At 29.4% G+C, this 17,566-nt stretch overlaps 1 protein-coding gene across 7 annotated transcripts in view; it reads right to left on the reverse strand.

The window, feature by feature from the left end:
• Positions 1–1,525: 1,525 nt before the first annotated feature.
• Positions 1,526–17,566, reverse strand: part of LOC130894767 (peripheral-type benzodiazepine receptor-associated protein 1) — a 225,249-nt gene continuing 209,208 nt past the window's right edge. For all 7 annotated transcript variants that reach the window (XM_057801753.1, XM_057801752.1, XM_057801750.1 and 4 more), the window contains one exon: positions 1,526–17,383. In XM_057801753.1, the coding sequence (XP_057657736.1) occupies positions 16,928–17,383 (456 nt within the window). In that variant the 3' untranslated portion in view covers positions 1,526–16,927. The remainder of the gene's footprint in view (positions 17,384–17,566) is intronic.

The raw sequence follows: 17,566 nt of genomic DNA on the forward strand, positions 1-17,566 counted from the left end.
CTCTTACAAAAGAAATATGAAAGGAACAAGAGGAATTTTTCTCTACCTACATTGTATGCCACTAGGGAATTGTCATTTTACGTGATTTATATAATTTTATATAATTTATATAATAATAGAAAACTGTAGCTCGCTATCAAATTTCCAAAAATAGTTTCTTAAGGCATTACGAATTCCTCAAAAATTTCAGGGATTACTCTCAATTGTATATTTCAAAAATACTTTGTGGAATCAACTGACAACTCTTGGTGAAACAGTCACAAATCTTTTCCAAAATCTGTTGAAAAGTGAAAAAATTATTCAAGTCACGCTTTAATATCGTATTAATTGCTCAACGTTATTTTTATTCTTTTTCGACGGTTTAGAAACATGTTATTCAAAACAAGCTACATTACATGGATTTTATTTTTGACCTGGTTATATTTTAGAATATTTATGGATATTAAACCTGGTATAACAAACTAAAATTCCAATTGCATTCTCTTAATAAATAAGTCTTATTAATGGAACCAATAATAACCAGAATTTATTTATGCGATCTTGCATCTCTATGTTTCTGTAGATATCCCTTGACTAAAGATACACGAAGCAATATGTTAGTTACATAAAAAGTATTGCAGAATAGGAAAATTTTATGCATTTTCATAGAATTACATCCATTTTCAATTATGCAATAAGCAAAAACAATTTTTATATTTCCACTTGACATTTTTTTTTTTTGTATATTGGTTTCAATATTTTCATACTGGGCCCAGAATTTTCTAAGTAAAATATTTATATTTATCAATGAATCATTTGGGCTCAATCCACATCAGATTATCAACAGATAATTCTGTGTCATCATTTACGATCGTAAAACTTTGCGCAGCTAAATTCAAACGTGGCTAAACGTTCGAGACGGCCAAAAACTACAACAATTAGCGATATCATCGAAAAATTTCACCAAATGGTACTAAACGACGGTCAGATTAACGTTAGAGCGATGGAGAGACTATCAGCATATTTAAATTTTTAAGAGAACCTTTAAAAATTGTTCAAATCTCATTGGAGCCAACTGAAATGTTTCAGTACTATAAAGTTTCTCTATATTAGTCAAAATATCCAGTTCAAGGCCAGTAAAAGGACTTGGAACTCAAATATTTCACCTAACACAATTAATTTTTAATAATTTCTCTTAATTCGATAAATATTAACTACTGATACGTTCAATCTGATATCTGCAATGCGATTCACTTCGTAATACAGTATAATAAAATGCAACATTGTATAATAACAAAGTATAATTAAACTCAGCCGTCACACTTAATCATCTAGAGGTATATGAGATAAACGTACTTGTCTTATTTGCAGGTGTAACGTGAGTTACTATTATACAAAAAGAGTTACAGTAAGTGTTCAAATTAATGTCCGTCTTGATCAATGCATTTACGGCAACGGTTTCTCAACGGAGAGGCAGAACCAACGAAGCATATCAAACTTATGCCGACCTCTGAATTATAGCAATTGGGAAGACAAACAACTCGAATAGCTTTGTAAATGTTATTTATTTATTATCAATTTTATTTGGTACAGTGTATGATACATATAATAGATAACAAGCCGCAGAAATGTTTCAAACATGTGGCCAATTTTTGATATGTGACCATTTTCACAACCATTCAAATCACTAATTATTTTTTGCATTCATTCAGAAAATGGTATCAACTGACAATTCATGTTAGTTTATGCAAATTTCAATTTATTGGGTAACATTTTTGGAATTGCATTTATAATAATATTGAAAATTCTTGACACGAAGAACAGTAACACAAATTTAATACACTAATTCCTAAATTTTTTTTCAAATTTAGGTGACATTTTTTGCTGAAAGGTTCAAAATAATTTTAATTAATACGTTTGATTACTGTATGTAAGCTTAACCATTTTTACCGTAAATAACTATATTAATTACTGCGATTGATTTATGTGAAAACAGGCATAGCTAATTATCAATTAAAAAGATAATTAACAATAATTTTTTCAATAATTGGTTTTTCAGTAGTTATAGAAAATCGTAATGAACAAATTAATACATTTTTAAAAAGTTTTATCACAGGATTTTATGAAGTACCTACATGAAAATTAAGAGGACTCCACGAAGTTTCAAATTTATAAGCCAATTATTGATACTGTTTATCCCATTATTTATGTCAACGAAGATTAGGAAAAAATTTGATAGTTAACAATTCTATAACTTTTTGAAAAATTGTGATATAACTTGTTTTCCAACGTTTTCAATTCATGAAAGTGCTAGAATTTTTGTCTAATTTTTGAAATGACATTTTATGTTATAAAAACAATATTTTATCTGATGAACTCTCTTTAGCGGCAGAGCGCACACGCTGTAACTGCTGCACAGAGCCCTATTTTCAACGTCAAATTAAAATTATAGACAGAGAAAAAATAAATACTATTTTTTCATCTTACTTTGTTGATAACAATTGCAGTTTTTACCTGCCTCAAAATCCTTCAAAAACATCTTTCCAGAGGTGATCCTGAACCCAATGAGCTTTCGCTTAGATTTTTAAGTTTTTTAGGTTACTGACAAACTATTATAGCCTTCATAGACGGACAGATAACTTGGTCATCGAAACGTGAGTCAGACAAAGCAATTGTTAGTATTGATGTATTAGCAGCGTAAACAGTGTGTTTAGTACACAAACAAAGATAAACAAGTAACGACATTTGGTCTTCAAATACTTTATCCAGTGGCGTACTATAACTTAGGGCAAAATAATTGGGACACTGCTCAGATTAATTCCTCTTAACTTTACTTTAATTTATGCTTTATCATCTTAAGCTTAATAATTTTTGAAATAATATAAATTGAATATTTAATATAGCCCGACTTCTCTATATTAATATTTCATTTGATTTAATAAAAGTTTTGTCAACCAATGAAATAAGTCTCGTTATCTCACTGGTCACGAGTGTATTCCATCACGACTAATACAAACCCCAATCAAACAATAATAATTCATATGCGCTTCTATTGATTAGGTTCACATTAAATTCTTTAATCTTTATAATATAAAATTTGTTTTGGCAACTTTCCCTACTATCAATATTTGTTAGCGATTCAGATACAAATGATGGTTCTAATGCATAAAATAAAATTTGTAAGGCTGAAAAATTTGTTCTCGTGTAACAGTCCATAGAATATTACAGATTTTGCTCGAGAATATTATTGAAATCGCTTCGTCCATACGTATATTCAAAAAATTATCAATCTCCTATAATCTCTCGATGTAAAGTATATAGAATAAAATAATGTAGAATACGATAGTAAATAAATTGCCAGAAATGAAATTTACCAGTTAGGAAATTTTTAATTCAAATGGAGCATAAATAAATAAAACCTATGTCTAAATACTTTTTATAAAGTATTATTATTTATATATTATATCAATAAACAAATACCTATTGATAAAAACATATTGGAATTTCTTTACTAAACAAAATATTCCGGAAACTTCATTTAGAAATAATGAAAGTTAATAGCATTTCGGGATGTAATGGAAAGTACACACTGGATCTCATCATTTTGAAAAATGATAAAAAATACTCCTAGAAGGTATCGTAAAAATTTTAATTACCAGGAAATCATTATACAGCCCCAAAAGCCCGAAATTTAATCCATATGACAAATAAATTTTATGTATATTTCAAGTATTTCAAGACTGTTACGCTATTGTGTTTTGAAAACTAAAAATGCTTTGGTGTAGCCGAGGAATGTTCAGAAGAGATGCTATCCAGGAAGCAATTTTTTTGACATATATTTCTCAGACTACCCTCTACAAAATTGCAAAGCAAGGTGTGACAATGAGACTAGAAAGAAATTAATTAACTCAATTTTTATCATTTGTCAAGAACTGTTACTTATAATGTTATATTGGTCGAATATCGTAACAATCTGTATAAAACAACGTTGTTATTATATATTAAATACAATAAATATAAAATTGTAGAAGTGACGAATTGAACAAGAATATATTTATAAAGTATATAGTAAATGAAACGTGGAATGTCAATTGATGCCTTTTATGCAAACATTCAAGCAGAAATAGTTATTATTTACAAGGAAGTCCAATAGGCGATAGACATTATTCTTAAACTTTGCAAAAAATTCATGTCAATGTTTCGAATTATTTCAAGCAAAGTTTTATAATATTTAATTTTTTATTTACAAAAAGTCTATATTTTAATATTTAGGATAAACATCAATATTTATAATAATTAATTTATCTTACATATTTATTAACTTTATATCGTTTTTGTACAAAATTAAGTGTAACACAAAAGTGCTAATAATACCCATTAGTATTGTTTGGAAGTTTCACCTTAAACATCATCATTTTTTATGAAAAATTAATGTCGACATATAGCGATTATTTGTATAAAATGTCTTGACTTCTAATATCTTATTTAAATATTTCTAAAACAAAGGCTGACATCTTCTTCAAGGGAAAACTGATACTTTTCTGGTTAAATGCCACCTGAGATATTGAATTACATCTTCAGATTAATACCTGAGCTTGTTTGTAATCGGAAGTAGATGCAGAAATGCGCTGTAAACGGCTACTGGTATGTGTAAACTTATACGAACCAAATACCAGATGTAATGCAATTTCTAACACAGCATATAGCTATGACGTAATTGTTTGTTCCATCGAAAAAATGTCAGATAAGGTGGTAGCCCATAACATTTGTCTCCAAAATAAAATGAATTTTTGATCAGTAAGTCGATAGTTACGATGTAATTATTCAATTTGGATATTATAAATCATACAATGTGATTTGTGAAAAAAGAAAGAATGAAAAACAGAAACAGAAGCTAATTTGCATTTGGTTGGTTTTTATTGCATTCACTTCCAAAATTAGCGATTCGACATTTATATCAGAGGAATTATACAATATAAACAGTGTAGTACACAACAAAAATCATGATGATCATTATTCACAATTTTATGATAAATTCTACACCTAACGGAAATACCTCCGATTTTCATAAATTTTCCTACTATATATTCAATTGATGGCCTTGAAATAAAAAGGGTATATGTGCATTCTTTTATTTTGGAAATATGGGCATATATCAAAAGATAAGATTTGATTGGGGCAAAACAGATACAAGTGAAATATTTGTTTTGAGTGCCATCTTTTGATGAGTTAAAATACTATATGAATCATTTCTGCGGTTTAATTGGTGTAGAATAGGTGTAATTGTCGCTTGTACCAATTTTATTCAAAATAATATTCCTCATTTACAAACAAACAATAATTTTCAACTTTAGCCTGGTCAAGTCATCTCACGACAGTTTGGTTGTTACCGTTATTGTAAGAATACTGATTTTGCCCTTTACATATTGTGTTAGGTATCATATTTAGCTATGGATACTTCTAATACAAAAGGTAGGTACTACACTGTGATACTAAATTTAAATTTTAAGGTTCTTCCAATTATTTATTCTTACTCTTTTCAAGATTGCGATATTCCCGACCCCTAAAAAATAGCTGAGGCAAGTGACTATGTACCCGAAACTGATTCATCGCCTTCTGGCGATTAAGAACCTGTTAAAGGTCCAGAAATTACAAAAATGATAGAGAATGAGCACAAGACTGTATCTAAAACAAGAAAGCGCAAGTGAAATGTCGATAAGACAGGTAAATGAGAATTTTATGATTTACAGAATTCATTTTTATCTTCCTGTATAAAGGAAACACCAAATCAAATAGAAAATAAGTGGAATTAAAAGTAAAAGTTTCGGTACTGTAATATTTTTGCTGAATAAGAGTGTTTGCAAAATGTTCTTTCTTTGAATCTTTGACATTAACAACAAAATATTTGCTACGGTTTGTCACAAAAATAGTAATGTTGGTATTTGCGAAAAGGACAAGATATGTCGTGGTTTTGCCAGAAAAATGAATCCAGTAAAACAAAATTTTGGCATTGAACACGTAAGTTTATTTCTAAATGTTAACACACGGAACTCAGACAAAGAAAATGTACGATTCGTATATTTGAACAGTGTAAGGAAAGAAGCGTAATTTCTGTCAGACAGTCGTATTATGGATGTGTTTTTAAAACAGAATTTAACTTGAAATACCACCGCCCAAATTCTAACACTTGTAGGTAATGTTATAATTTTGCTACTATCATTAAATATGCAGAAAAAGTTAGGAATGCTAAGGTATGGCAAATAGTTCAACAGAGAGGTACGGTACGGTCTTATATGGTTAGCTGCGACCTTCAGCAAGCTTCACCAACCCTCCCCATAACATCAAAAGTATTTAATTCTTAGATAACTGAGGACATACAATTTTTATATACACAATCTCGTGATAGGATAACCAAATATGTGTGTAATTGGGATGAAGCAGTCGCTAGTGGAGGCTCAAAGAATGAGAATGTGACAAAACTTATGTAAGGAAATTCTCTTACAAAAAAGTCAGTAACATTTCTTTCCTTTTATAATAGTACTTTGAATTTAAACGTTTCTTTTAGCAAATGTCTTTGTCTCTCTAAATCGGCCGGAAGACCCTTAGAAGAGATGTTTTTTCCGTTAAACAAAGATAGTTTTAAAATAAATGAGCTGAAGAGAAAAAATTTGCAAACACTTTTGGAATACATTTCTCCAAAACATCACAAATATTACAAAAACATTTAATACGAAAAAACAGATAAGAGAAGAAACAAAAAATCAAAATTCATCCAACGAAATGATAGTAATGAAGAAACTATACCAGCTCCAAATGAACCTGAAAATGACGACAGAGAGGAAGAAGAAAATGCAGCACATGAAATGGACTTGATTTTGTATTACGATTACGAATAATGTTTATAAGTTTATATTTTTTTTAAATGAAAGCATATTTTTGGGATGGAAAGATTACTGGTACTTTTCTGATAAACTTTTCAAAGAACCTTTAAATAGATAATAAATTTAAATAAACATTCCCGCACTTTTCATAAATTTTCTAATGTTGCTTAAGTTTGAATGCAAGTATCTCGAAAAAGTTAAAATTGCACTTATACCCCTCTCATTCTAAGACACTCAATTATAACTATCTCGTGATTAACAGAAGATCGTAACCGCAAAGTATGTGATGACATCCAAACACTGAGAATTCAAATAAACTGAATAGACAAATTGGAATTTTCACACATTTGTTGACCACGAGTGGCACGTTTATCATTTTCCGTTATGCTTCGATCATATTTTATAACTCTATGCTAGTCATAGCTTTCTTTATTTGGTGTGTATTTACTTCATCTTCTTTTTGTATGTTCTCATATTGTCATAGCACACCAATTACTTATTTTTAACTGTAACAATAAAACTACTATATACCCACGATCAGTAGTCTATTGTAATGTTAACTTTAAAAAAATTTCAGACCACCAGTGTTTCCTATAGATATACTTTTATGATTTTTGACAGTTCTATTGTGCTTTAGAGATATGAAAAGATATCCACTACTCCCTGGTTGAAGTTTGATCCCATAAATCTACTTTCTCACCAGCTTCTCTCATGTTACATAATTGCCTGAAAAAATCAAAATTTTCTGCATTTATTTGGATTCTCACTTTTTTGCAGCAATGTGTCGGAAAGGAAATTTAGTATTTTCTATAGTATCCAAGTAAAACAGCATTCCTATCTCAAATTTTTCCCACTAGAAAATAGCTGGATATTTCTTATTTCGTTTTGAATGTGGGTATATCAAACATCGTTGTGATCAAGATTCTATTTTCTCAAAGGCTCTTTCTCCATAATATCCGTTTGATCACCGTCATATTTTTTCTGATCAAGACATCAATGATTATTTGCTCCAAGCTTTTTATGAATAAAATATATATAAACCCTCTTGTCTTATATTTGCGTTCACTTGCATGAGCTAAACCAATAAATTCACGATTGAGGAAATAATCAGCAGTTGTAACAATGATACAAAATGAATGGAATATTTGGTCCCGATATGTTACAAAACTTCAATATAGGGAGTCTGATAATCATTGGACCCCATTCATTAAGACTAATCTAAATAAGCAATAGACAAAATACTTGAAAAGATGAGTAACTTTTTCAAATTATTTATTTTGAATTCTAATCAATACACATGAACTATTGATTTTGTTATAAATGTAAAACAATCTATTGATTTCTTAAAATCTAAATGAAATTCTGATCAAAATATGATTAAGGTAACAAAGATTAAGGAAACAAAAAAAAACAACAAAACTTACTATCACTTCTTGAAACTTGCAGTTGCCAATTTATACTATGGAAAAGAGAAAATCCATTTGTTTCACTAAATAGCTAGAAGGTGACATTAATAAATAAAATACTATATTACCATAGCAATAGTTTTTTTTAATTTGTTCTGTGAAACTTCCAAAAGCAATTAGTTGTGCGTAACAAGAGAAGGCACAACATATCAACATGACGTGTCAAAAAAATGTGTAAGATTAGCCTCTCAAAATAAAATGTGCATATGCCTTACAAAACAAAGAAATAAAACGTACAGATGTCCTCAAAAGTAGTACTAACGATACTTAGCTTAACAAATCATTCAACTCAGTTGTGCCAATTTTATGGCTGTTTTTGAAACCTACAACCTATATATATATATATATATATATATATATATATATATATATATATATATATATATATATATATATATATATATATATATATATTAACAATGTATAAAGGAGATTTGTAACAGCAGTAAAAACATCTCTTTTCAACAATCTTTCTGAATATTTTTATTCTCATTCGTAAAAAATTTCTTGAAAACTTTGGCTCCCAGCCTTTTAAATAACAATTTAAGTTTGAAGTTTACGAATTTATAAAATTCAAACTATTTATAATGAAAAATCAATTAGAATTCATTGAAGCTATCGTTAAGAGTTGTTTTAAAACTTTAAGGGTTAAATCGAAGGAGACATTTTCTAGAGATTTGATGAGGTTCACTAGGGTAAAAATTAAGAATTTCACTCATATACAGGACTACCCATAATCAACTTTAATGCGCTGTTGCTCTCTAAGTATCCATCTATTTTCTGTTCATTTCAAATATTATTATATATATATATTCTTAATAAATAAAAGTATATGTTCGAAATAAATGTGCCTTGCCACATAATAAAAATTTATTTGGAAAAATCCCATTAGGCCAGTTGATTCAAATAAAAAATCTTAAGATATAAAGGAAATACTTCATTTGTTACAACATTACATACACGAATGAATCAATTGTTGATAGTAAAATAGTATGCTTCTCTATACAGTTATGCAGATTTAGCATATGGGTCGACAACTTTTTCTTGCCAATATTTGTCCGGTAGAAAATTCTCGAGATTTTGAATAAAATCATTTCATTTTAACTCAACCTAACAAAATCATTTCATTTTAACTCAATTCATAGTTTCAATGAAAAATAAGATCTATTATCGAGGAAGTTTTTCGTGCTCCATACTAATATGCATCCCCCCTTTAATGTTTTCAACTAAACTAAGTTATTTTGTCAAAATATTCTTAAACGGGTGTTATTTTTGCTAGAGCATTGTGTACTGAGATATTATCAAAATCATGATTAAATGTTTATTTGCCACATTTCCGCTGGGTCACTACCACTAATTTTCCACAAGAGTGAAAGAGATTCAGAGTATCTTGAGCCGCCTTGAGATCAGGTGATTACCGTCACGCCACGAGAAGAACTCTCATTGTTCAGCCATTTCGTCCGTGGTTCTGCTGGGTAACGATATTTTTCTGGTAAGTAAGCATTTTATTTGCACACATGCTGTCATTAATTTATTTTGAAAATGTTTGAAATAATATTGAAGCGACACTGCAAGAAAAATTGGAATAACCTTTATTTTATTGGGTCACAGGCACAACATATGTGACCCAAGAGACATTGAGCCGTTAATAAAGGAGACTTTTGTTACAATTTCAAGTTAAAATCGAATAATTTCTCATGAATATTAAACTTACATATACGGGATTCTTTAAGATTTAAGTTGTTCATATTATTTTGCGACTTATCGCCAAAAAATCTTATTTACTAATCTGGTATGGGTATCTTTAGAAGTCAATAGAATATTCTAATATTTACATTGTATTCAAAAATTCCTTCTCATATGCTTTTTTGATTAACATTACGTGGCCTTTTTTGCATGGCAAATGCATAATTGTGTTTTTAGCTACCACCCAAAGTTGCAACTAAACAAGGACAAATGTACTACCATTTTTCGATAGATATCCTTGTTTTAATAAAAATATTTTTGTATGTTATTAAAATACTGTAAGTTGAAATGGATTCCTGTTATTTTGTGTATGATCTCAAGTAAAAAGCTGTCAAATTAGATTTGGAATAATTTCCAATTGCGGTGGTCACGTCATTTTTATTTTGAAGTACCGCTGACCGACATTTCATTACAAATCTTTATGTTTCATATCATACGTCACCCAAGGAAAACAATATGAAAAATAGCACAGAACGAGTTAATCTAACTTTTTTGTTTCTTTCGTACACGTTTCGCATTTCATTTTTTTATTAGATAATAATAGGGCATATTTCATTTCTATGTCGATTTATTTTCACGCACAAAAAAGCTGTGACTCAGTGGATTTATTTTACACCGTTTCCTTATCAGGTTCCAAAAAATCAGGCATATTTCTTAGAAAAGTCGCTGCTAAAAGCGTTTGAGTAATATTATATCAATCGTGGCACAGTAAAGAAAATTAATAAAATCTTTTTTCACAAAAAAATTCCATTGCGAGCAGAGAATCGTTGGTCCATCCAAATGTACTTGATTTCTCTGTCTTGGATATTAGAGCTCGTTGAGAAGTATTGGAAGTACTCAAGTTGGCCATCAAGCTACAACTTGAAACATGGCTATTCAAAAGTTCTAATTCAGGAAAAAAATGAAGATCGACAATGCTTCCACAAATTGTGAAATTCATGTAATATGAACATTGCACCGATAATATCATCATAATAATAATATCATCAAAGATTGTCTAGTGACCAAGGAAGGTTGCAAACAAAAAATTCCTGTTCTATCATCAGTTTAAACATATTAAAGTTATCTACAAATGTTTACAATTATATTATCATATATTGACTTGATTTATTTCTCCAAATATTTTCTGTTTTCTCTTTCAATGAGTTTTCAGTTTTCGAATTATTGGTCCAAATATTTTTTTGTTTAGTGTGCCGTTGTTCTGTTACTATTCATTAAAAATCACACGTATAATTGAGGTATTCTAAGTTCAATTAAAAAAAATGATGGATTTAGATTGGATTAAAATATCACTTATAATTTTAGCATTATGGAGAAAACACATGTTGATCATATACGTAATAAAAATTTACTTATCAGAAGAAGTTATAATAATTTTGCTGCAGTACTTATTATTGGTCAAAATATAGTTTCTCCTAATTCAGAATATATATTGAATAGAGGCCCATTCGATTCAATCAGTATTTTGTTAAGAACTCAATCCCAAAATGTAAATAGTATATTAATGGGACCTTGAAAGTAACCAACTACGTATTTGATACGTATCAACCATAAAATGTTTGAACTACATTTAGATTTAAGTTGAAAAATTCATTGTAACCGGTTCAATTCAATTCTTTAATAGTTCATCCAATTTTTGTTCGATATTTTTCAACAAAATTTATAATGAATGAAAATAGAAATAGTCAATAAACTTAATAACTGGTAACATATTCAGGCACTAATGAAAATGTTGGCTGTAATGATAAAAATCAAGTTACTTTGGCAGTAATATGAAAAAGGATAATTTATGTTGATTAGAAGTTTCGCCAAGAAGCGATTTTAACTATATAGCACATATTTCTAATATAATGTGAAGAAATCAAAAAAATTGATAGAGTTATACTATTTTTTCTTTGTTGTATTTGCCAAATAAATATTCTTCCTTGGATTACATCACTGACAGAAATAGATTTGATTATATAAATTTTTACAATATCATTGAGACTCCCTATCGATTTTTTCCCAAAATACCCTCTTCAGCTGACTGTGAGTCCTTACTAATATATATTTTTTACTCATATACTCCAATTGATTTTTTATCAATTGAATTGAATATTATACTAGTACTGGAGTTCTGTAAAATGTCTATCGTAAAGTGCTAAGAGATCATAATACTTAATACTTAATATACGACTCCATCCACGTCGACAGTATGTATAGTTTTCATAATTAAAAAAAAAATAATATTAGTATCTAATATTTCAATGATTTCTATCAAATTTTTTTCAGAATTCTGACAAAATATATGAATAACCAAAGAAGGATTGATCTTATAGAGCTTCATATACAATCGCGTGTTTCACAATTGCATGCAGAATACATTGAATTGAGAGTATGTAACATAATGGATGTTTCCTTCCTTCTTCTATAGTATGGACCTATATGATATTATGCATATATAAGTCGCATTTTTTTTTATCACGACCGACATTTAATTTGACACATTTGTCGAAAAGGAGCGATATATTTTTGAAAACGGCGATATAGAGACCACAAACGATGAAAGATGAAAGTCTTGTTTTTGGTTTCATTAAACTGTTCTTATACTATATGTTCAAAAGAAATAAAATTGTAAACATTATCGTAAGTATCATTTTTTTCTCTGTATTGATATATTTCACGCAAAATGGGATCTGGTATATAATTGCAATTTTTATAATCTTCAGGTCAACACGAGAAAAACGTTATAGGAAATAGCAAATGTTCTTAGACAGTTAAATTGAATTCTTCTTCCTTAAAAATTATCTCAACAAAATTCTTGGTGTTGCGAAAAGAAGTGACTCAACAAGTTTTCTTGTAATAGTTAAGTAAAAGTTAAAGAAACTGGACACCAGATTAGAAATAGATTGAAATAAATGAATATACTATTTTCAAAAGTTAATGGATTGAAAAGAAGAAAATTTTCTCATTATTCTGACATTGTAATCCAAGGTGAATTTCTCTTGAGAAAAACAAATTATGGAATATTGACTATATTGATGATGTTCAATTTTTTCTTCTCATAGACATTTCTCGGAACTCTTATTTGTAAATAATATTTACAATTTATTTATAAAACTATAAGCATATCCCAATAATTTAAGCATTAACAATGTATAATTTGATCAATATATTTTGTAATTAGGACTCGAATGGAATATTTCATAACTTATACTAGAGATAGATAATACTGTTAAGAAAGTATTGCAGCCCACATTTATTAAGTGATAAGGATATGATTTCAACAGATGCGATCTTCACAATAGCAGCTCATGATGCTCCCATAATATGCTCATTCAATTATTCAATTAAAGCTATCGAAGCGCTACGTATTAATTCCTAATTTCTTCGATCATGAGCAGCTGTTGTTTTAAATACCACAGAAGCCATTTGCACTGAAGACTTATAAACAATACAATAATTTATTCATTCTATGAATTAGAATATATGTAATAAAGGTTTATATATTTATATTGGATAATACAGAAAATAATAAGAAAATCAACATAATGCTGACCTCTTCTAAGTAGGCAGTGAGGATAGGCACGTCATATCAAACATTGCATCGTGAGCTAACGGCTTGTCCCGATTTCTTAAAATTGTGAACATAGTTGAAATTTCTGGAACTGTTATTTGAATATTTACTATATCTTAGTTTGACTAGCTTAAGAAAACCTCTAATGTACCATAAAATGTAAATGAGAAAATCCAAATGTATTAAACATTAATTTTATACATCAATGACAAGGGAACTGAATTTAGACTTATATTAAATTTAATAATTAAATAATTAATACAAATAAATACACACCTACATGAATAAATACGTTTTTTGATTAATCACTCTTCCGCCACTATTTCTTTGGTCTTTGGTCAGATTGAGATTCATTTAACTGGCAATGTCCAAAACAAACAAAATATTGGTCGATAATAAATATATCTGGAATATTATTCAAAAACATTAACAGTGGTTTCTTCATAAAATTCTTTCGTAAAATTGAAAACGAATCCTAACAACAAACTCTTTTCAAATGCCTAACAAGCATTTGCGTTTTCTTAATTTTTCAATATCCTTTAAATATTGTCATTTTCTATCGTTCTTCTTCCAAAAGATGTCTAATTTCACAATTTCTCATTGCATTAATGTTTATCCAAAGTAGGTTTTTAGATGCACTTTACACTTGCACTATTTCTATTTCCTCTCATTTAACGTTTTAGATGAAAATTCAGAGCTAGCCGTTAGTTTGCGATTTAAGCGATTTCTAGTGATAGATATGACTGGCCTAAGAGGCAAGTCTAATAGTACGTACTTCTCTGGTGTGCCAACTGAAGTAATTCATACATGTGCTAACCAATACTTCAAATGATTGTAGTAAATATCATCGATCCAATCATATGATCCTAAATATGTTCTACAATTGAATAAAGCAGTTAGATTGAATTATTTATTGTTCCCTCTACTTTTTAAATAGTTTACGAAATAAATATATGACGAATAAAAATTAACCTTTCACTTTCACAAGCTTTAACAAATCATAATATTCTTACAGTCGATAAAACGTTTTGAAACAGATAGTTTACATTACTTTGTAGTCGTATGTTTTAAATAGTCCAAAAAATCCCTTTTTTCGGAGAATTCATAGGATTTACTAAACAAAGTTTGCAGAGATACATAGAAATTAGTTTCGCAACTTATACAAACATCCTGTTTTTGATAATGACTAAATTGAATGTGAATTTCAAAAAAAAGTTCTCCATCTATGACTCATCGCATTGTAGCCGTTGTTGCAGAAATACAAGCAAGTTTCAGTACGTCTATATATGAAAAGAATTCCCTGAGCCTCCTCGTTTGTTGACTCTATCCGAAATAGAACAATAGTCAACCCCAGTATGGAAAAAAGTGGTGTAACTTTTCAGAGCTTATTTAAACACTCTTCACGGGACTAGTATCTGTTATAATCCAAAATTGAAAAATGACTGTCATAAAATTAGAAGTATTACACAAAAATCTAGTTAAGAACTACCCTTTGATATCCAAGCCACTTCCCACATCTTGACAACTGTCTTTAGTTATATGGTAATGTCAAGAGTACTGGCAAATATATACAGACTGTTTCATAACATTCAAGTGACTGAAATGAAGCAACTCTCATTTTGTTTTGTGTGTCAGTAGGCATTTGTATTACCAGATATTGTTCCAAATACAATATGTAATAGTATTTTGATATAATTTTGACTCCATTTCTACGTTTACAATAAAAAATCGAATTTTTTATTATTGTTTGTTGTTAAATAATGACATTCTGAAATTGGAAATGTACTGACAGGCTTATTCTTACTTCCCTATTATTCATTATGGGCTGAAGAGTTGATAAGATATTGAAACTTTAAACTTAAAACTTTCAGAAAATATAAACATAAGCATCTACCACCAGCAAATAACGTTAACTAAAAATTAAGGAAATGTTTAAAGGTTAACCTACCGTAACGAAACAATTTTTCCTAATAACAACTCACTGTATTGGATGCTTCCTTTTACTACCATTTTATTTTATTTTACTACATGAAAAGAAATTCGCCCAGTCTTGACTATAAAATCTTCTAGCTAATTAGGGATAGAGTTCCAATTCCATGATGGAATTAAGCATGTGAAAACGGCATCAAAACTAGTATGTATGCCTTCAACGTTTACAACGTAAATTAAGTTGCAGAAGGAGCTCACTAGAAATAGATCAATATTAGATTATATCATATGACTCGGCAAACAAAACCGTCGTCAATCAAACTCGAGATAATCCAAAACTCCACACTCAGGATTTTACTAGGAGCTTTTAGAACAAAATTGAACTGAAAAGTCTACAGTGGGAATTAGGAAAACCACCATTAAGTCTAAGGCAAAAACTTTGTGAAGCTTTGACAACAAACTTGGCAAAAAATTTAAAAAAAAAGTTCGATTTATCTAAGACCATGCTCGCAACGATATACCCTTAGTTTACAAGCTTTCTTGTATTGTAGGAAATCAATTATAAAGAAAGCATTTACGTAAAAATACTGTTGCTGAATTCAGAAACAATTTCAAAAATTGGAAAACACTTAATAATTTATGTCGATGACAAATGTTGACGGCTGATATATAGCAAAAAATAGGTATTCTGATATGCTCCAATGGAACCTTAGTTGCTATAAAAGAGTTAGATAAAAAAGAGATATAAAAAAATCAGTTTCCCATCAATTTCATTAACACCATGAGGAAAGTATTTATGGAACCTCCATTATGGGTGCAAACATAGGATAGGATAGGATAGGTGGAACACAGTTATCCCCTTGCTCCAGAAGCCAGTTTTGTCAATTTCAGACAATTTTCAGTGTAATAATCACAATAATCTACATAACGAATTACAGATGGAAATTCAAAAACCTTATAATTTATTGGTAATTTAGTTTTTTATGATAATCATGAAAATGGTAATACAAATGCCAGTGATCAAAAACACATTTAAGGAATATTCCTATCTGTATATGATAGACCCACTTGGTCTCTGATAATAAGTTGTAATTTAAATAAGTAGGAATGGTGATTAACCATTTTTTCATTTTCTATTGATTATGTTCTTTGAATTATTAATTATCTACAGCACATCAATACTTCATATAACACTGATTTCAGGTAGTAACATCGTAGTAACGCCATTCACCTACAAAAACCATAATAATGCCTTAAACACTTTTCGTATTTAAATTTATCACAAAAGTTCATGAAAGATGGAAGAAATCTTTAAGAAGGTTTCCAAAAACAGCGTGGTACAAAAATAACAATTAAAGAATATAAAATGGTTATTTTCCTCCTAACCCGAATTTCATAAATATAAGTTCTTTTCCTTTGGATAATATATCACCACCAGGAGCCGTGATTTCGTTTAATTTCTGCATTAAATTTGGCGCACCGGGACTGTTCATTTGAGTTTGTTGATTATTGGGCATTTGTCCACCGCCAATCACATTCGGCACTACTTGAGGAACGCCTTTATGCTGTATTCTATTTGCGTTTTGGAATGCTTGGTTTTGATTTTGGAAAGCTTGGTTCTGATTGGAGAATTGTTGTTTTTGTTGTTGTTGTTGCTGAGATTGGCTTGAGCCCATCAGGCTACTAAAGAGACCACCGCCACTAGACGCGGTCGTACTAGTTTGCTGACCACCGAAAGATTGTTGTTGTTGCAGTGGAGGATGTTGCTGTTGCGACTGTTGCTGTTGTTGATTACCACCGGGCCTCAGCATGCCTCTCGCTCTCCCCTAGAATTCGCAGGATTTATATATTATGTTCAAATTGTTAAAGAAAAATGAATATATATATATATATATATATATATATATATATACATATGTGTAAGCGTTTACTTAATGGGAACGTGGCAATATATTTTCGAGCCTTCGAATACTTATGTATTCATCGTATGGGATTGAAATTATAATCAA

Source organism: Diorhabda carinulata, chromosome 6 (genome assembly GCF_026250575.1).
Source record: "Diorhabda carinulata isolate Delta chromosome 6, icDioCari1.1, whole genome shotgun sequence".
Lineage (NCBI taxonomy): Eukaryota > Metazoa > Arthropoda > Insecta > Coleoptera > Chrysomelidae > Diorhabda > Diorhabda carinulata.